Source organism: Salmo salar, chromosome 14 (genome assembly GCF_965601325.2).
Source record: "Salmo salar chromosome 14, fSalSal1, whole genome shotgun sequence".
Lineage (NCBI taxonomy): Eukaryota > Metazoa > Chordata > Actinopteri > Salmoniformes > Salmonidae > Salmo > Salmo salar.
Window position 1 is genome coordinate 68,692,259 of NC_138304.1, and position 21,591 is coordinate 68,713,849.

Sequence of the window (21,591 nt, forward strand, 5' to 3'; positions counted from 1 at the left end):
TTTCCTAGTTTCGACTAGCACTTGAACGCGGCATTAGTTATAACAAATCTCTACAAATCTTTGCCCATGTAGTCACTAAGTAGTCGCTAGTTAACACAGCCACAACGTCATAAACCCCGCCTATTTCTACAAATTATCTTCTTAAAATCCAATTTTAAACCTAACCCTGATCCAAACCACAGTGCTAACCTTATGCCTAAACTTAAATTAAGACCAAAAAGCAAATGTTTGTTTTCATGATTTTTTTTTTAAGAGACAATTTTGACTTTGTGGCTGTGGTAACTAGTCAAACCGTCATACACGAGAGGGGAACATGATTTCACTTTCACTTCGGGCGTCCTGTCACTGAGTCATGCAGCGTGTGGAGTAGTGGTACGGGCAGACAAACAAAGAAAGTAAAACAGACGGACGGCTTTGAAGAGACATAAGAACACATTTAAACACTCTGCCATGGCATTTAAGTACCCGGCAGCTCGGAGAGATGAGAGTAAGGTCGGTGTCAAATTCCAACAGCGCTTTCAACTTCCAACTTCTCTCGCCCATTCTTAAAGTCGTAGGCGCCGCGCACAAGTAGGAAGAGATTGCAGGATGAGAGAGCAAAAAAGAGCAGGCCTTCAATGTGTGCAAAACCAGTGTGGCTGAGCTGAGTAACCCTGAAAGAAATGTCCAATTATGGCGTTATCTTTATACAGCAGAAAGGTCATAAGATTAAAGCTAGAATCCTTAATTGAAACAATACGGTGTGTTTTTTTGTAAAAAGCGGAGGGATGGGTCTGGAGAAATGTAACCACTATAATTAATAGACCGGTATGGATGCAGACTGACCATCCATAACAAAACACATATTGTTTTAACTATGTTTTGAGGCTATACAGTGTTTGTTTATATTGACATTGTTTACTAACATTGGAGTAAAATAATCTTGTATTTGGGGTTTTGATGGGGTACCACAGTTGACTAAGCTCACGAGGCATTTATAAGTTATATTCTTCAAGAATCAATGGGTATATATATATATACTTCTTTTATGTAGTAACTAAGGATTCTAGCTTCAAGGTAATACAATAACCTGTGAGATACTGTTCCCGCTGCAGATTCTAACAAAGGCCTGTAGTTCTTTAATTGTACACTATGTACACAATGCTATAGACCATAAATCAGTCAGTTGTGTTATTACATGTAACCGTTTTAATTGGAATGAATCCATTGGAAATTTCCAGACCATACCCCATTAAATATAATATAAGATGATTTACTGACATTCTATGGAACTCTGCTGTCAACTGGACAGGTGTGGTAGTAACTCATCCTTTTCAAACATTGTGTGCAATGTGAGTCATTTAGAATTTAGCAGACGCTCTTATCCAGAGTGAGTGTGTTTTTTAGTGTGTATTGTAATACTTAAGTGTTGTTTTTAATCCTGTAGGTGGATGACTACCATGGGGTTAAGATATATGATCCTTATGCCTGGTTGGAAGATCCTGACAGTGACGAAACAAAGGTGATTGTGATGGAAAATACACAATAACAAGGGATGAATTGCAACATAGTTCTAACCTGTTCCTGAACTCTGACGTGTGTGTGTGTGTGTGTGTGTGTGTGTGTGTGTGTGTGTGTGTGTGTGTGTGTGTGTGTGTGTGTGTGTGTGTGTGTGTGTGTGTGTGTGTGTGTGTGTGTGTGTGTGTGTGTGTGTGTGTGTGTGTGTGTGTGTGTGTGTGTGTACGTGCATATGCATGTGTTTGCCCAGGCCTTTGTGGAGGAGCAGAATAAGCTGACCATGCCATTCCTGGAGCAGTGTGCGGTCAGGCCTCAGTTTCACCAGCGGCTAACTGAGCTCTACGACTACCCCAAATACAGCTGCCCCTACAAGAGAGGAAACAGGTAGGAACTAAAATACAGCTGCCCCTTTTAGTGAGGAAACAGGTAGGAACTAAAATACAGCTGCCCCTACATGCAAGGAAATAGGTTAGGAACTAAACTACAGCTGCCCCTGCAAGAGGGGAAACATATTAACTAAAATACAGCTGCCCTTACAAGAACAGGTTAGGAATCAGTTGATGAGCTGAATCAACAGGTTCAGTGCTGGGCTGGAGCAAAAGCCTGCATACTGTTGTTTCTGTTTCAAAAGAAAATTCACAAAATTGAGGGCAAAAGAGGTAACTACTTAATAACTGCAGGTACGTACTGCCATTATTATTATTATAGGTAATGACATATGTCACATACAGGTTATTCCACTGGTTGTTATACACTGTATAAAGAGTACATGTCTGGGTCTGATGCTCTCCATGATGTAACCAGTGTTACTGTGTGCTGGTTTCCTCTGTAGGTATTTCTACTTCCATAACCAGGGCCTGCAGAACCAGGATGCACTCTATGTGCAGGACTCTCTGGATGGACTGGCCACAGTCTTCTTTGACCCAAACACACTGTCTGAGGATGGGACTGTAGCTTTGAAGAGTGAGCTCCTGGTTACTGTAATACACACAAACACACCGTAACTTTGTCTGTCTCAACCTGAGCTCTCACAACTCCCCCCCCCCCCCCTTCTTGTCAAGCCATGTACATTCTTTCGTTGTTATTAGATTTGGTTGCTGTGACAAAGGGGGGGTACATTGCTAAAACACAAAAGCATCAATGATAGGACTACATCATACACTTGAATATCACAAATATTGTAATATCTATTTTCCCTCTCTTCCTCTATCCTTGCCTCTCTCGTCTTCCCCTTCCTCTCTCCTTCCAGTGGGGCGCCTATCGGAGGAGTGCGAGTACTTTGCGTACGGCCTGAGCTCCAGCGGCTCCGACTGGGTGACGGTGCACTTCCTGAAGGCTGATGACCTCATGAAGCTGCCTGATGTCCTGGACAGGGTGAAGTTCAGCTGCCTGGCCTGGACCCACGATGCCCGCGGGGTGTTTTATAATTGTTACCCCCGGCAGGACGGCAAGGCTGATGGTGAGACACACACAGGCACACAAACATACACATACACAAACACGTGTATATGTTATCTACTGTATACAGCACAAAATAGTGTTCAAGTGCACAGACACATTGAAAAACACACACACACACACCTATTGTACAAGCACGTACGCACACAAGCGAAGATACCTGCACGTGGGTGGAGGGCAGAAATACTCAGTATTCAGTCGGTATTCGTGTCATAAGAAGGAATTCCCCTCAACCACTCTCACAAATTGGGAAAAACAAACATTCTTTCCCATTGACCGTCATTGTAAAAAAACTAATTGGTAGTTGATTTTGTGGTATACAGAAATATCAAAACATGCCGAAAAGCTGCCGTGTTGTTCAATGTACATGTAACCAGGTCAAAAATCCCAACCTACGGTTCGCAATACTCCCACATAGGGAAATAGAGCCTGCGAGAAGAGCCCTGTGGCTTCAGGCTATTCGGTATGGGAGAGTCGGAAATTGTGGGGACCCTGTGTCCAAGTAGGCTATATGTAGCTAATGTACAGTGCCTTTGGAAAGTATTCAGACCGCTTGACCTTTTCCACATTTTGTTACGTTACAGCCTTATTCTAAAATGGATTAAATCGTTTTTTTTCTCTCATCAATCATAATGACAAAGCAAAAACAGGTTTTTGGAAATTTTTGCAAATGTATTAAAAACAAAAAACAGAAATACCTTATTTACATAAGTATTCAGAACCTTTGCTATGAGACTCGAAATTGAGCTCAGGTGCATCCTGTTTCCATTGATCAACCTTTCTTTTTTTAAAAAATTTAAAATTTAACTAGGCAAGTAAGTTAAGAACAAATTCTTATTTACAATGACGGCCTAGGAACAGTGGGTTAACGTCTTTGTTCAGGGGCAGAACGACAGATTTTTACCTTGTCACTTCGGTGATTCGATCTAGCATCCTTTTGGTTACTGGCCCAACGCTCTAACCACTCGGCTACCTGCCGCCCCTTGAGATGTTTCTACAACTTGATTGGAGTCCACCTGTGGTAAATTCAATTGATTGGACATTATTTGGAAAGGCACACACCTGTCTATATAAGGTCCCACAGTTGACAGTGCATGTCAGAGCAAAAACCAAGCCATGAGGTCGAAGGAATTGTCCGTAGAGCTCCGAGACAGGATTGTGTCGAGGCACAGATCTGGGTACCAAAACATTTCTGCAGCATTGAAGGTCCCCAAGAACACAGTGGCCTCCATCATTCTTAAAATGGAATAAGTATGAAACCACTAAAACTCTTCCTTGAGCTGGCTGCCCCGGCCAAACTGAGCAATCGGGCAAGAAGGGTCATGGTCAGGGAGGTGACCAAGAACCCGATGGTCACTCTGACAGAGCTCTGGAGTTTCTCTGTGGAGATGGGATTAGGCCGTTATGGCAGAGTGACCAGACGGAAGCCACTCCTCAGTAAAATGCACATGACAGCCCACTATGAGTTTGCCAAAAGGCACCGTCTGGAGGAAATCTGGCACCATCCCTATGGTGAAGCATGGTGGTGGTAGCATCATGCTGTGGGATGTTTTTCAGCGACTGGGAGACTAGTCAGGATCGAGGCAAAGATCAACAGAGCAATGTACAGTGAGATCCTTGATGAAAACATGCTCCAGAGCACTCAGGACCTCAGACTGGGGCAAAGGTTCACCTTCCATCAGAACAACAACCCTAAGCACACAGCCAAGACAATGCAGGAGTGGCTTCGGAACAAGTCTGAATGTCCTTGAGTGGTCCAGCCAGTGTTCGGACTTGAACCCGATCAAACATCTCTGGAGAGACCTGGAAATAGCTGTGCAGTGACGCTCCCCATCCAACCTGACAGAACTTGAGAGGATCTGCAGAGAAGAATGGGAGAAACTCCCCAAATACAGGTGTGCCAAGCTTGTAGCGTCATATTCAAGAAGATTCAAGGCAGTAATCGCTGTTAAAGGTGCTTCAACAAAGTACTGAGTAAAGGGTCTGAATCCTTATGCAAATGTAATATATATTTTATTTTTTGGTTGTTAAAATGGATAAAAACAGTTATCTTTTTCATTAGGAGGTATTGTGTGTAGACTGATGAGGGAAAAAAAAAACAATTTAATCAATTTTAGAATAAGGCTGTAACGTAACAAAATGTGGAAAAAGTCAAGGGGTCTGAATACTTTCTGAAGGCACTGCATGTGTGTAGAAAACCTTTAATCACAGATAAGACATTTACAGTTATTCGTTTAGTATAGTCTGTTTTTTAACTCCACTCACTACTTGTAGCTTCCGTTTATTTGTGTTGTTGGTCTTCGCTAGCTTACTGTTCTGGTTGGTAGCTAGATAGCACTCACTGATGTGGCGAACGTTAGTTAGCGCCATTGTGAAAAGGGGCATGAGGGAAGCCGTACACTATTATGTTTTTCTATGGTGAGAACTCTTGGGAGCATGCAATGTTGAAAAGTCATCTTTAGACAGGTTGTACTTTACTTACATGTAGTTTTGTAATTGACTGTCAAGTTTTTGCTGTGAGCCATTGGGGTTTCCCCACAGGCGGGCGGGGCCAAAACGTTGTATTTAATACCGACTGGGAGAATAGAAAACGAGAAAGAGGAAGTGTAGACAATCTTCTAAATGATGATGTCTCGTAACACATTTTCTCCCCCATGCCTAGAATGTAAAATAAAGCTGTATCTCAAATATTTCTCTGTGTGTTTCCACCAATCATCAATCACCCATGATCAGTGTTTCCTTAACCCAACGTAGCAGGCGTAAAATAAATGCCTGAGCGGAGTTCCCACTAGGGCTGTTAAAGTGACCGTATTACTGCCACACTGGCAGTCACGAGTCATGACGGTAGTTAAATGCCATGTGACTGTTTAGTCATGGTAATTAGGCTTCTCCAAGCTCTGATGCTGTTGATTGTCATTAGTAGCCTACCAAACTTCCTTACTGCCTGGTACTCAGCACTCTATTGTCCCTCTAATCCAGGCCTGGGCAATTCCAGTCCTCTGGGGCCTGATTGGTGTCACACTTTTCCCCCCATCCCTAGCAAACACAGCTGATTTAAACTAATTGCATTTTAACTGAAGATCATGGTTAGTTGATTATTGGAGTCAGGTGTGTTAGCTGGGGCAAAGGTGTGACACCAATCAGGCCCCGAGGACTGGAGTTGGCCCAGGCCTGTTCTTACCTCTCTGACATCAATGCAAATGTAATTGAACATTTCATGAGCTCATGTTACGCAACATGGCTGGCATGAAAATTAACCATTTCTTTTTTTTCCCATGCCCCTGTTTTTTCCCATGGCCCTGACAGGGGCATGATAATGGTCCATTCTAAATCAAAACTAATATCACACATATATTATTTAGTATATGTAAAGATAACATTAAATGATAAATAGTCTGATGGGTGACAATATTAGCCTATCACTTGTGAATGATGCACAGCTTGTGCATTAAGGCATTGTGCATTAAGACAAGAAACAGCGCAACTTTTTCAAATCATAGTCGCACACTGTTGAGACTTCTAGCTCACTCAGGAAAAAAAAAATATATAGATAAAAGAGAAGCAAATGGGTCTGATGTGTTCAATTAAATGGGGAACGAGTGATTTCTTTAAGTTTCTTAGATGTTCAGGTATGTTACGTTATGTGCGCATGCGCAGCTTCATTAGTGACTTAAATTACAGCACCTGGTAATCACTTCACCGTAGACAATCATCAGGAGCACACAGCCCGTTGGTATGTAACTGCGAACTACTCAGTCTAGCATTAACCTCTCTAAGGTCGGCGGGACGAAATCGTCCCACCTACGTAACAGCCAGTGGAATCCTGTGGCGCGTTATTCAAATACCTTAGAAATGCTATTACTTCAATTTCTCAAACATATGACTATTTTACACCATTTTAAAGACAAGACTCTCGTTAATCTAACCACACTGTCCGATTTCAAAAAGGCTTTACAACAAAAGCAAAACATTAGATTATGTCAGCAGAGTACCCAGCCAGAAATAATCAGACACCCATTTTTCAAGCTAGCATATAATGTCACATAACTCCAAACCACAGCTAAATGCAGCACTAACCTTTGATGATCTTCATAAGATGACACACCTAGGACATTATGTTATACAATACATGCATGTTTTGTTCAATCAAGTTCATATTTATATCAAAAACCAGCTTTTTACATTAGCATGTGACGTTCAGAACTAGCATACCCCCCGCAAACTTCCGGTAAATTTACAAAAAATTTACTAAATTACTTACGATAAACGTTCACAAAAAGCATAACAATTATTTTAAGAATTATAGATACAGAACTCCTCTATGCACTCGATATGTCCGATTTTAAAATAGCTTTTCGGTGAAAGCACATTTTGCAATATTCTCAGTAGATAGCCCGGCATCACAGGGCTAGCTATTTAGACACCCAGCAAGTTTAGCACTCACCAAAGTCAGATTTACTATAAGAAAAATGTTATTACCTTTGGTGTTCTTCGTCAGAATGCACTCCCAGGACTTCTACTTCAATAACAAATGTTGGTTTGGTCCCAAATAATCCATTGTTATATCCAAATAGCGCCGTTTTGTTCGTGCGTTCAAGACACTATCCGAATGGTAAAGAAGGGTGACGAGCACGACGCATTTCGTGACAAAAAATGTCTAAATATTCCATTACCGTACTTCGAAGCATGTCAACCGCTGTTTAAAATCAATTTTTATGCCATTTTTCTCGTAAAAAAGCGATAATATTCCGACCGGGAATCTGCGTTTAGGTAAAAAGACGAAAGAAAATAAAGCATGGGGTCGACTCGTGCACGCGCCTAAGCCCATTGTCCTCTGATCGGCCACTTACCAAAGGCGATAATGTGTTTCAGCCTGGGGCTGCCTCGATATCATTCAGCTTTTTCCCGGGTTCTGAGAGCCTATGGGAGCCGTAGGAAGTGTCACGTTACAGCAAAGATCCTCAGTCTTCAATAAAAAGAGCCAAGATGAACAAGAACTTGTCAGACAGGTCACTTCCTGTATGGAATCTTCTCAGGTTTTTGCCTGCCATATGAGTTCTGTTATACTCACAGACACCATTCAAACAGTTTTAGAAACTTTAGGGTGTTTTCTATCCAAAGCCAATAATTATATGCATATTCTAGTTACTGGGCAGGAGTAGTAACCAGATTAAATCGGGTACGTTTTTTATCCGGCCGTGTAAATACTGCCCCCTACCCCCAACAGGTTAATGTTTAAGTCACTTATATGTTTGTGCACTGAACGTTTACCTCACTGTGTTGGTGTTAGTTGGCCGGGAGTAACTTGTAGCTCGCTGGGTGCGGTAGCTCAGCGACCCAGATGCTATATAGCATTAGGCTATTATCAGCCATTTGCATTGTGCTAATTGTTCGGAGCACTCTGCTGGTTTCTGGTGGCGGTGGTGATAGCGGTGGTTTGGTTCGGTGATCCATGGTGGAGTGCCGCATTATATTGCGTTTGTGCGTGTGTAAATCCTTTGGACGAGGCATGTGGTGGCATGGGCATGTGGTGGCGTCCATAACAACCTGTGACGGCAGAGTCACTGTGCGCATGCTCCTCTGGCGCTGGGCATTCTGGGTGATGTAGTCGGTGCTGTTTTAAGCCAGATTTGCCACATCTTTGATGGTGTTGCAGGCTTATTTGATTTTCATTATATTATATTACTTGAATAATATATTATATAATATATCTGAATAATATATTGTCATTATTTGTTTGTTGAATTTCAGGTTTATCATTTGATTTAAAATAAAATTAAGGACAAAACACGAGTCATGACATTGTGTGCTTCCTGGTGAGCCTTTTCGGAGGACTAAATAACAAAAAATCCGAACAGTCATAAACCATTGGTTCTCCTTTTACATGGATAATACAAGGGCTAGAACATTCGTCACGAGACTAACTTCTGATAAGCAAACAGTCCACCCATAAAGCTGTCTGCTCATCTGCTGACTTACTAGGCAAATCATTAATGAGTGAAAGCCTAGAAGAGGATAGAGTCTACAGTTAAAGGACTACTTAAAACCCAGTTGGCAGAAAACATTTGAGCTTGAGTTAAACGCTAGAAAAGTTGGCAAGATGGCAGCATCAGAGGAGGAGCTGGAGAGGCTAAAACAGAAGCGGTCAGCAGCCCAGACTGCGTTCACTAGAAGAGCCAATTACCTCACCTCCAGAGCTAGTGCACTGGGGGAAAGTGAAATGAGAAGTGAGTGGAGGAACTTTAAAGTGGATCACTCCAGAGTCAGAGATGCAGGGTTTGAGTATACCACGGCCCTGAGAGAAGTGGACGATGATGAAGCCAAAAAGAAGGCAGAAAATATTGACGGAAAAAACAGCAGAATGTGACTAAGTTTGATGAAACTGAACAAATCATCCTGATCAGCTTCTGGACAAGGTTCGCTGAGGCGGAAATTACCACCCTCACTGAAGAGGCTGGATCAGCCATGGACCAGGCCGAGGACACTGATCACCACCATATGACCAGGAGGGAATGTGAATTGATTCATAGGAACCTGGAACGGGAGGTCAACAACTTCGAACGAGGATTGGATGAGTGAAAAGATTTGATCCCTCGGTCCAAGGCAACAGTGTCAAAGGACCAGATCTGGAAGTTGAAGAAAAGGCGTGAAAAACTGTGGGATGAGTGGGCATGGAAAGACGGTTCTCAATCCGACGACGAAGAGAAACTGGGAAAAGTGAAAATTGTGGCGCAGGAGGAGCCAGTTGGGACTTACAACTGCAGGCCCCAGATCAGCCTAGAACGTGCACGCTTGCCCATGTTTGCTGGTAATATGAGGGATTACTACCGCTGGAAAGCTGAATGGGAGGACTTGCAACGTCTGGGAAACCCTCATGGATTGGAAAATGTGAGAAAATTCCATCTCTTGGAAAGCCTAGATGAAAAAGTCAAGAGGGACCTCGTATTGTCCAGCTGTGGATCCGCCAACGACGTGTTCAGGCTCCTGGACAACAAGTACGGAAATAAGCCAAAAATAGTGCTGCTGATTGCACAAGAAGTGCAAGGACTTTGCCCCATCAAAGGAAACCATCCGAGGAAGACAATCGAACTGATTCAAGCCGTGGAGAGAGCTCTTTGTGACCTACAAGTCTTAGGGGAGGAAGATGCTGTAAAGAACCGAGTGGTTGTGCAGTCGATTGAAAGTAAGCTTCCCTGAAAGAAAAGTGGTTAACACACAAAAATGAACCTGGAAGCGGGTTTTCACCATGCAACCACTTTGACTGTCTACTGCAATACTTGAAGAAGCAGGAGGACATTCTCGAGGAGCTAGACCAGCTACAGCCTAGCCCGGCGGACAATACTGAGAGGTCGACCGAGAAGAAAAAAGAAAGGAGGGCATTCACCAGAGCCACATCAGGAAACACCCTAAAGGGCGCTCAACCAAGCTCATGCATCACATGTGGAGACAACGAGCACCGAGGTAGGCTGTTCGCCTGCAAGGTCTTCAAGAAGCTCAATCTGACAGGCAAGAAGGCTCAGCTTAGGAGAGCAGGAGCATGCTTTAAGTGCTTGCGCCTTCATGGTGACGATGGCGGCTGCACACAAAAGTATCTATGCTCAAAGGATGACTGTCAGAAAGAGGGCTCTTCAGACCACAATTACTTGCTCTGTCCAAAGTCACAGATCAAGAAGAAAGATGAAAAGAGCGAAGAGCAGAGCGATGCAAAATTGGGGAAAAGGAGGGCTTGGACAAACAGGAGGAGCTCCTTGCCAAACTTTCTCCAGAGCTGCGAGCAGAGTTCAAAGAAGCCTTTTCAAATAAGATCACGACAAAGTGTGTGCTAGCACTGGTTGTGAGCCAAAAGAGTGCCCTGTCATAATGATGCTGTTGGATGTGACGACAAACTCTGGCCAGCTATTCGGTACGTTGATTGATCTCACTTCAGATACTAATTATATCTCTAATAAAGCAGCAGAGTGTCTCAAGCTAAATAGTGAGAACATTAAGTTGATTGTCCAAGGTGGTGGAGGGATGGAGAAAACCATTACTACCATGAAGTATACCCTGAGGCTGAGAGTAAAAACTCCCAGAGGTACAATAGCAGAGCACAAACTCCTCTGTTACGGCTTGGAAGATGTTGCGAAGTTGAACCAAGCTGTCACGCCACAGCAACTGCAGAAGTTCTTTCCAAATGTTCAACTCAAGGACTTGGTCCGGCCCGAAAAGATCGACCTGTTGATTAGCCACAGGGAGGGTCGCCTGGTCCCACAGCCAGTCAGAGTAGTTGGAGACCTCGTCCTCTGGGATGGTCCCCTTGGGAAGACTGTTGGTGGAACGCATCCTGACCTCTTTGAAGTGATAGACCTAGCAGTGCACAGGTCTGAAACACATTTCGCTAGGTCAATGAGAACAGCTTCAAGGGTGTACAAAGAGATTCTCGTGAAGACGGGAGGACCCAGTGGAGTTTCGGTGGAAGAAAAGACGCAATCCTCCGAAACACTGTAACTACCAACAAAGAAGTTTTTGAATGGTTCAAGTGGGACAGTATTGGCGCCGCCTGTGATCCTCAGTGTGGTGGCTGCAGATGCGGTAGGTGCCCCCCTGGAGGCAAGGAAATGACCCTAGGAGAGGAAAGAGACTTGGAGAAAATAAAGGAATGTCTCACCTACGTGCAAGCTGGCAAGCACAGCAAATCACCTCACTGGGACACAGCTTATCCGTGGAAAGGAGACCCCACAACGCTGCCTGACAATTGATGTGCAGTGGAAGCAACCTTTTTAAACACTGAGAAATGACTGGAGAGGGAGCCGGAATGGAAGGCTGCGTACAGAGAGCAAATCCACGATATGGTCTCAAGAGGGGCTGCCGTTAAAGTCACCCAGGAGGAAATCGATAGCTGGAAGGGACCTAAGTGGTATATCAGTCATTTAGTTGCTCCTAATCCTCACTCAACCATTACCCCTGTAAGAATTGTCTGGAACAGTAGCCAAGAATTCATGGGAATACGTTTAAATTACCTACTGTACAAGGGTCCTCATGTCCTAAATCAGATATGGGGCGTGCTTCTGAGATTCAGGACTGGGTTGTACGCCGCCCTGGGCGATGTGAAAAAAATGTACAACTCTGTCTGGCTAGAAGACGAAGTACACCTCCATCGATTCCTCTGGAGAGACAATCCTGAGGAGGTGATCGAAGTCTTTGCTGTCGTCAGGGTCAACATTGGCGATAAACCTGCTGGTTGTATCGCCCAGGTGGCAATGAGAGAAACAGCCAACCTGCCCCAGTTTGCAGCCATGGTTGAGGAGCGCAGAGTTGTGGTAGAAGATAGTTATGTGGATGACATCTTGACGTCCCACAATGACTTGCAGATACTGGAGAAAATCACCAAAGGAGTGGAAAATATCTTAAAGGCTGGAGGCTTCTCCCTTAAGCCATGGGTCTTATCAGGCCAAAGTGGGAGGTCCGCAACCACAACTCATGCCAGTATCAGTAAGACAACTGTGAGTGTGCCCAAAACGCTGGTGTTACCCAACCAGATGCGGGACGAAGAGAGCAAAGCACTTGGAGTCGGCTATGAACCAGAGACCGACAAACTTCGTGTGATGACCTCTGTAAATTTCCCAAAGAAGAGAGGAAAGATGAGAACAGGAGTCGATTTGTGCGAAGAGGAAGTCAGAGGTAAAACTCCAAACCCATTGACCCGTCGGATGCTGCTAAGCCAGATCGCTGGATTCTACGACCCCATTGGTCTTGCCACACCCGCAAAGCAGAAAGGGGTTATGCTTGTAAGAGAAGCTTACCAAGAAGCGAGTATAAGCAGTCCAGTTAAGGACACTTGGGATGACCCACTCTCACCAAAACTACGGGAGGCTTCCATAAGACTCCTCGAAGAATATGTGAGACTTGCCCAGATAAGGTTCGAAAGAAGCCTCACACCAACTGGAGCCATAGGCCATCCAATGGGAGTCACGTTTTCAGATGGGAGTGAGGCTTCCTACGGCGTGGTGCTCTATCTCCGTTGGGAGACGCAGAATGGGGTCGTAGTGAGGCTGGTTGAGTCAAAAGCAAAGCTTACCCCTCTCAACCAGAAAGGAGACATGATTAAGGCAGAGGTATGTGGTGCTGTCTTTTCGATCCGCCTGAGAAAATACCTTATAAAGCACTGCCGCATCAAGGTCGCACGCTGGGTCCACTTCGTGGATAGCCAAACAATCCTGGGAGCAATTCACAAGGATAGCTATGGCTACCAAACTTTCTTCGCTAACCGCATCGGAGAGATCCAGAAGGCTGGACCAGTGGAAGACTGGAGGTGGATTGAGGGCAACCTGAACATAGCAGACATTGTCACAAGGGGAGCAACTCCTGAGGAACTCGATGAAGGGTCAGAGTGGCAACAAGGCCCAGAGTTCCTGAGTTGGCCTGAGGCTGAGTGGCCTGTGAAGACGGCCAGTGAGATAGTGACCAGCGTGGCTGATGACGTTAAAAGGTTGCAGAGAAGAGCGTTCTCAGCTGTAGTCACCAGGTCTCAGGCAGAAAAATTCTCAGGCCGCAGCAATACTGATGTTGGGGCAGACTTGCAAGACTCCGCACCGCGACCGCAGATGAAAGACCAAGGTCCAACTCCAGCAGTAGAGAGGCCAAGGAGGAAGCCCTGGGGTGTAGCTCTAGTGAGCCTTGTCGGGCACGAACGATTCAGTAGCTTGTCTAAATTGTGTGGAACAATTGCCTGGGTTCGAAGAGCGGCAGAATCCTGGCTGAGGACAAGCTACCAAGCCTCGAGCTCTGCAAACTGGGAGGTGAGGGGGCCCAGGCTGTCTGTGGGAGAGAGAACAGCGGCTTTCCAAGACCTAGCCCTTGCAGCCCAAGACGGCGTGAACTTTCAGGATACGACCTTAAACCGCCTTGTTGTGATGTAAGATGACAACAATGGACTCTTACTTTGTGGTGGTAGAGTCCAGTCTTGGAATGAAGACGGAACCGCTGTACCTTTAATCCCGTTCCGGTCGTGGCTGGGGGCCTTGCTTGCGAGGGAAGCTCACGAAGCGAATCATGAAGGGGTGGCTGCCACACTGCTGCACACTAAAAGAAAGGCCTGGGTTGTGCAAGGTCGGAAGACAGTGAAGAAGGTGAGCAACAGGTGCATCACTTGCAAGAAGCAAAGAGTCTGGCTTTGCCAGCAAGTGATGAGCGCTCTTCCTCAGGAATGTACCAGTAGAGCGAACCCATTCGAGTATACTACACTAGACCTCTTTGGACCCTTTGAAGTGAGGGACGCTGTTAAGAAAAGAACCAAGAAAAAGGTCTGGGGAGTCGTGTATTGCTGCATGACTTCCAGAGCCGTCCATGCTGATCTCATCGACGACCAGTCTTCTGAGAGCTTTCTTCAGGCCTACTCCCAGTTCACTGCTCTGAGGGGGCATCCCAAAAAGCTATGGTCAGACAGAGGCACAAACTTCTTGGGAGCCAGGCCTGCTCTGAGAGAGCTACACAAGCACCTGGCCATTTTGCAGAAGGCATCCGTTGAAGACAAGGCTGCCAGAAATAGCACAGAGTGGCAATGGGACTTTCATCCTGCAGACTCGCCACACAGGAATGGAGCAGCAGAGGCAGCTGTCAAGCTCCTTAAAAGAGCTCTTAACAGTCTTGGCGGAACAACTGGCTGCTACACCTGGGGGGAGTTCCAGACCCTTCTCTACTCTGCAGCCAACTTGACTAATGAGCGACCCATCGACGCCAGGGCACAGGAACAAGAGGACTCAGTGGAGTACTTGACCCCCAACTCCCTTATCCTGGGGCGCACCAGACAGGGAGGTGATATACACGGAATCGACATGGAAACCCGCTCTTGGCGCAGGCTGAGGGCTGTCCAGGCTGGAGTCGACAGGTTCTGGAAGAAATGGAGCGAACTGGCAGGACCAAACTTGTTCATAAGACACAAGTGGCACCGAGCAGAGAGAAGTATCAAGGTTGGAGTTGTAGTCTGGATTGCGGACCAGCACGCTCTGAGGGGGCAGTTCCGGCTTGGCCGGGTTGCTACAACATATCCAGACGAGAAAGGGGTTGTCCGGGATGCGAACATAACAACCTGCATGGGTCTTCCTGTTCCCATGGTTCCCAGGGCCTGGAGAAAGGACTCTACCATGCACACGAAAATCGTCATTCGCAGGGATGTGCGGAGGTTGGTGATCTTGATTCCTGCTGAAGACCAAGAGGAGGTAAGATAAGTCCTCGCCATGGGTACCCAAAGACTGTGACTCTGTGTTCTTTGCTTAGCTAGCGGGTAACCCTGGGAGGCAACGGAGTGCTTCGAGGGCAAACCTACACTCAGTAGGAGGAAAGGTGGTGGAGCCTACCTCCTTAGTTAATACATGTTTGTTGTAAATGCCTACAAAGACTGGACTTTAGTTCGAAATTCTCACTGAGAGACTCAAGAGACTGTGCCCTCCTTGGATCTTCGATCAGTCGGCCAAGTGGGAGGTGTTGAGACTTCTAGCTCACTCAGGAAAATAATAAATAAATAAATAAAATTAAAAAAAAATATATATATATATATATATATAAATAGATAAATAGATAAAAGAGAAGAAAATGGATCTGATGTGTTCAATTAAATGGGGAACGAGTGATTTCTTTAAGTTTCTTAGATGCTCAGATATGTTACGTTATGTGCGCGTGCGCAGCTTCACTAGAGACTTAAATTACAGCACCTGGTAATCACTTAACGCAGACAATCATCAGGAGCACACAGCCCGTTGGTATGTAACTGCGAACTACTCAGTCTAGCATTAATGTTTAAGTCACTTATATGTTTGTGCACTGAACGTTTACCTCACTGTGTCGGTGTTAGTTGGCCGGGAGTAACTTGTAGCTCGCTGGGTGCGGTAGCTCAGCGACCCAGATGCTATATAGCATTAGGCTATTATCAGCCATTTGCATTGTGCTAATTGTTCGGAGCACTCTGCTGGTTTCTGGTGGCGGTGGTGATAGCGGTGGTTTGGTTCGGTGATCCATGGTGGAGTGCCGCATTATGTTGCGTTTGTGCGTGTGTAAATCCTTTGGACGAGGCATGTGGTGGCATGGGTTCTGTGTCCTGTGACAGCGTCCATAACAACCTGTGACGGCAGAGTCACTGTGCGCATGCTCCTCTGGCGCTGGGCATTCTGGGTGATGTAGTCGGTGCTGTTTTAAGCCAGATTTGCCACATCTTTGATGGTGTTGCAGGCTTATTTGATTTTCATTATTTACATTATTATTATTATATTACTTGAATAATATATTATATAATATATCTGAATAATATATTGTCATTATTTGTTTGTTGTATTTCAGGTTTATGACCTGTGGTAATTTGATTTAAAATAAAATTAAGGACAAAACACGAGTCATGACATTGTGTGCTTCCTGGTGAGCCTTTTCGGAGGGCTAAATAACAAAAAATCCGAACACACACCTTATGTATCCTAGCCCATAGGCCTATAGGTTTTGATAAGGTTTGTATCACAACTAAAGTGACCAAATAACTTCTTAAAATTAAGCACATTAATCCGCTTTATAACCGGTGTAGAGCCTAACTGGCATACATAGGCTGTGCAAAAGTTTCAAGTTTGGGGAAGATCATTTTCACCATAGAAATGCACCTTTACATTCATAATCGCATTTTGCCGTCACTTTCGAGAATAGTGTTTTCCCGCTAATTGATTGCATTTTGGAACATTTGCGCTTATAGCTTACTGCCTGCCGTGTGCGCATTGCTGAGCTTATGTGAAAAAATGACCTACTAGTTTATCAACATTTTAAGCTAAACGATCAACCTCATTGCTTTTAAAAAAAAATGTTTTTTATGCGGGTGGTTGTATTAATTTCTGATGTACATCTGACAGGGCCATGTGAGTGAGAGGTGCTTCAGAGCACGGCAGCCAGGAGAAGGGAATTATAATTAGCCTATTATATTCAGCCCAAGGGCACAACAGCTACTTTGTCCACAAAAGGTATGGATTTTTTAGGGGGGCATTATGGTCACACAAGAGGGATGCCGCTGGGAAATTAGAGGCCTGGTGAGAATATTATCAAGTGCTTGTCAAAGTGTGAATGAGAGACTGATAGAGTGTGCACAGCTTGCGACTTTTTTCAAATCATCATTAGAGTCCCATCATGCAGCCTTAGAATGTATTAAACATCAAGACACATATCCCAACGTTTGTACCACAACGAAAGTTACATAAATAACTCTAAATCAAGCATATAGGAGGACCAGTTTCGTTCTTAAACGCTCAACACGGAATAGCAGCATGTGCACACTTCCTTTGAAATCATTTGGGGAAAATGACCCGTCTATTTTATTAAGCTATATTCAATTTTATTCTTCATACTATAAAATAATAAAAAACAATGCCACGGAATTCGAAGCAAATCTTGTCTGCTAAATGAACTAGTGTAGCCCACAGCCATATGGCATAAGCCATATCAGGGCCTAACATAAGGACAACTTAGAGTGTTCTTCTGAAATAGACTACATTTTCTTCATATCATATAATTAACATCCAATCACATTAACCGTTACTCTCTTGTGGGAATTCCACTAACGGTCCATATGTAGCCAAACGTAGCTGTTGCTCATTCCGTTTGCTAAAAAAATTGATAAATGGTTAAAAAAAGTAAGGCCCGCGTCCATAAAGACACATACCAGCTCTACTGGTAGTACTGCTACAACCAGCAGTACTACACCTGCACCTGTCGACGACACAAGTTGTTCTGCTTCCACAAACACATCCAATGCTAGCATCAGTAACTCTACATTTGTTGTTAGCACAGCTAGCATGGACACTGACAGTTGTGAATCTGATGCAGCCGAAGAGCTACTGCCCCCTTACCCGGGAAAGCACCGAACAACAGATAGGGACGTTGGACCATCGAAGAGGCGCAAATATGATGAGAACTACATTTATTTGGGGTTCACTTATATTGGGAGTAGTGCCTTTCCTCAGCCACAGTGTGTTATATGTGCAAAGGTACTATCTCACAACTCAAAGAAACCTTCGCTCTTGTGCAGACATTTAGAAACAAGACATGCCAATTTGAAAAATAAGCCACAGGAGTTTTTTGAGCGAGAATTAAGATGACTTTCGAGTAGTAAGACATCTATAAAGCAACAGCTACCATTAATAAGAAGGGTCTAGAAGCGTCTTATATAGTGAGCTACTGAGTGGCTAGGACAGGCAAGTCCCATACTATTGTAGAGGACTTAATTCTTCCTGCAGCCGCGGATATGGCTGGGACAATGCTGGGGGAAAAGGCCCAAAAAACTATACAGACAATGCCTTAATCATACAGCACTGTTTCACGAAGCATCAGTGACACGGCAAGAGATGTTTTTAAACAATTCTATGCGTTACAGCTGGATGAGTCAACAGACGTGGCGGGCCTGGCACAGCTCCTGGTATATGTCCGTTATGTTTATGGGGGGTCAATTAAGGAAGACATCCTCTTCTGCAAACCACTGGAAACCAGGACAACAGGAGAGAATATTTTTAAAGTATTGGACAGCTTTGTGACATCAAATGGACTTTGGTGGTCAAGATGTGTTGGTATCTGTTCTGATGGCGCAAAAGCCACGACAGGGAGACATAGTGGAGTGGTAACGCACGTGCAAGCTGTTGCTCCCAACGTACACTGCAGCATCCACAGAGAGGCTCTTGCTGCCAAGGGAATGCCTGACAGCTTGAAAGACATTTTGGACACTACAGTGAAAATGGTTAGCTTTGTTAAACAAGGCCCCTGAACTTTTGTGTATTTTCTGCACTATGCAACGATATGGGCAGCGACCATGTAACGCTTTTACAATATTCAGAATTGCGCTGGTTATCGAGGGGAAAAGTATTGACACGTTTTTTTAAATTGAGAGACAAGCTTAAAGTTTTTTTTACCATAATTTTCACTTGTCTGACCACTTGAATGATGACGAGTTTCTCACACGACTGGCCTATCTGGGTGATATTTTTTTGTTGCCTGAATGATCTGAATCTAGGATTACAGGGACTCTCCGCAACTATATTCAATGTGAGGGACAAAATTGAGGCAATGATTAAGAAGTTGGAGCTCTTCTCTGTCTGTATTAACAAGGACAACACACAGGTCTTTCCATCATTGTATGATTTTTTGTGTGTGTAAATAAACTCAAGCTTACGGACAATGTTAAATGTGATATAGCGAAGCACCTCAGTGAGTTGGGGGCACAATTACGCAGGTACTTTCCCGAAATGGATGACACAAACAACTGGATTTGTTATCCCTTTCATGCCCTGCCTCCAGTCCGCTTACCGATATCTGAGCAAGAGAGCCTCATCCAAATTGCAACAAGCGGTTCTGTGAACATTTTATTTAATCAGAAGCCACTGCCAGATTTCTGGATTGGGCTGCGCTCAGAGTATCCTGCCTTGGCAAATCGCGCTGTTAAGACACTGATGCCCTTTGCAACCACGTACCTATGTGAGAGTGGATTCTCGGCCCTCACTAGCATGAAAACTAAATACAGGCACAGACTGTGTAGAAAATGATTTAAGACTGAGATGCTCTCCAATACAACCCAACATTGCAGAGTTGTGTGCATCCTTTCAAGCACACCCGTCTCATTAACCTGTGGTTAGTTATTCACAATGTTCGATGAACAAATAATGTTTTATATGTAAGATGGTTAAATAAATAGCAAAACTATTGATTTATTATTTTATGATTATTTGTGGCCTGGTCCTATAAGTGCTCTTTGTCACTTCCCACGAGCCGGGTTGTGACAAAAACTCACTGTCATTCTTATGTTTAATAAATGTATCGTATAGTGTGTGTGGCAGGCTTACAATGATGGCAAAAAACAACATTTGAGAGTGCGCTGACCCTGGTGCTAGAGGGGTTATGCCACTGGAAGTTGAATGTTTGAAGGGGTACGGGACTATTAAATTGATTTATTATACTTATTTAAATGTAGATGTTCCAAAGATCTGCACCAGTGGCCTGTGGGCTATGTTAGGAAGCAAGGAGATGCTAAACGTGTTTATGCTAATTACGGTCAATCACCGGCTGACAAAAGTACATGACCACCACAGCCCTAGTTCCCACATCCAGTTTTCAGCGGAAAAGGAAGCTAGGTTGAATTGGCTGTATCCCTGACAACCGCATGCATCCGGTTGATGCAACTCCGCTAAAGGTGCTGTTACCCAATCAGCTTTCTGCATTGCTCCACACAGGCACAGAGACCACATCCAACCTCAACCAGAAACTCTACTACCATGTGATTGGCACCAACCAATCAGAGGACATCCTGGTGGCTGAGTTCCCTGACAATCCAAAATGGCACAGTGGAGTAACGGTGGGCTTAGAAGAGCAAATGCTTTTTTCATTCCATTTCCTACCTGCTGTACACCACATTCTCCATGTCAATCTACTGCTATCACTCTCTCTTTATGTCTCATCTCCCTCACTTTTGTCTCTCTCCTCCACCTTGTTTGCCTCTCTTTCTCAATCCCGGATCCGTCTTCTCTTTCTATCATTTGATCTCAGTTTGTAAGTAAAGACTCGCATTGCTCTCTCTCGCTCTCTCACTCTCTCTCTCTCTAGGTGTCAGATGACGGCAGGTATGCAGTGCTGGACATCACAGAGGGCTGTGAGCCAGTCAACCAGCTGTGGTACTGTGACCTGCAGAAGCTGCCCAATGGCATCACAGGTCTGTCCCTACCTTCTTAAATCAGACCTTGTTCTTATTGTCCTGTACAGATGCGGTCAAATATTTTCGCTCCCTTGCATGATTCACTTTTTCTTCTAAAGTATGTTGCAAATTAAACAACTTTTGGTATTTGGTTTACAACTGCACAGGACCAACAAAAACGGACATTTTGGTTTTTCAAATGGCCTGGACGAAATGATTCAAAATGTAAATGAATGTGGTTGGAAGCAAGTGATTCTAGTTTACTGGTCATTTATCTCTAACCACATTGTGCAGGGCGCAGCCATGAGTGGGCTTGGAAGGGCATAGGCCCACCACTTGGGAGCCAGGCCTACCCACAGGGGAGCCAGGCCCAGCCAATCAAAAGGGCTTTATTGCAGACAGAAATACTCCTCAGCACTACCCCACCCCCAATAGAATGCTCAGTAACAGGGATGTAAACTAATTTGTGGCCAAAATTTTAAAGAAATAAGCTTTTTGTGCGTATGGAGCATTTCTGGGCTCTTTTATTTCAGCTCATGAAACATGGGACCAACAATTAACCTGTTGCGTTTATATTTTTGTTCAGTATTTGACTGCGTCTGTACCTATAGGCCTGCTGCCCTGGGTGAAGCTGGTGGCTAACTTTGAGGCGCAGTACTCCTACATCACCAACGAGGGCAGTGTGTTCACCTTCCGCACCAACCTGGACGCCCCTCGTTACTGCCTGATCAACATTGACCTGGAGAAACCAGACAAGGACCACTGGAGGACCCTCCTACCCCAGCATGACAAGGACGTCCTGGGTAAGAGAACTTGTCTCAAACCCTCCCTCCGTTCTGAAGAGCTACAGGGTGTGCAGGATTTTGTTCCAGCGCACTACTAAAACAACTGATATGACCTAATACCTAATCCTGATGGTGATTAGCGGAATCAGATGTTTTTAGTGCTGGGCTGAAACG

The 21,591-nt window shown here is 44.6% G+C and overlaps 1 protein-coding gene across 1 annotated transcript in view; it reads left to right on the forward strand.

Moving 5' to 3' along the window:
- Positions 1-345: 345 nt before the first annotated feature.
- The window catches only part of ppce (Prolyl endopeptidase), a 40,729-nt gene continuing 19,483 nt past the window's right edge, over positions 346-21,591 (forward strand). The window contains 8 exon segments of the mRNA NM_001173865.1: positions 346-492; positions 1,427-1,501; positions 1,748-1,881; positions 2,330-2,460; positions 2,747-2,956; positions 20,175-20,296; positions 20,545-20,650; positions 21,244-21,435. Of these exon segments, the coding sequence (NP_001167336.1) occupies positions 451-492; positions 1,427-1,501; positions 1,748-1,881; positions 2,330-2,460; positions 2,747-2,956; positions 20,175-20,296; positions 20,545-20,650; positions 21,244-21,435 (1,012 nt within the window). The 5' untranslated portion in view covers positions 346-450.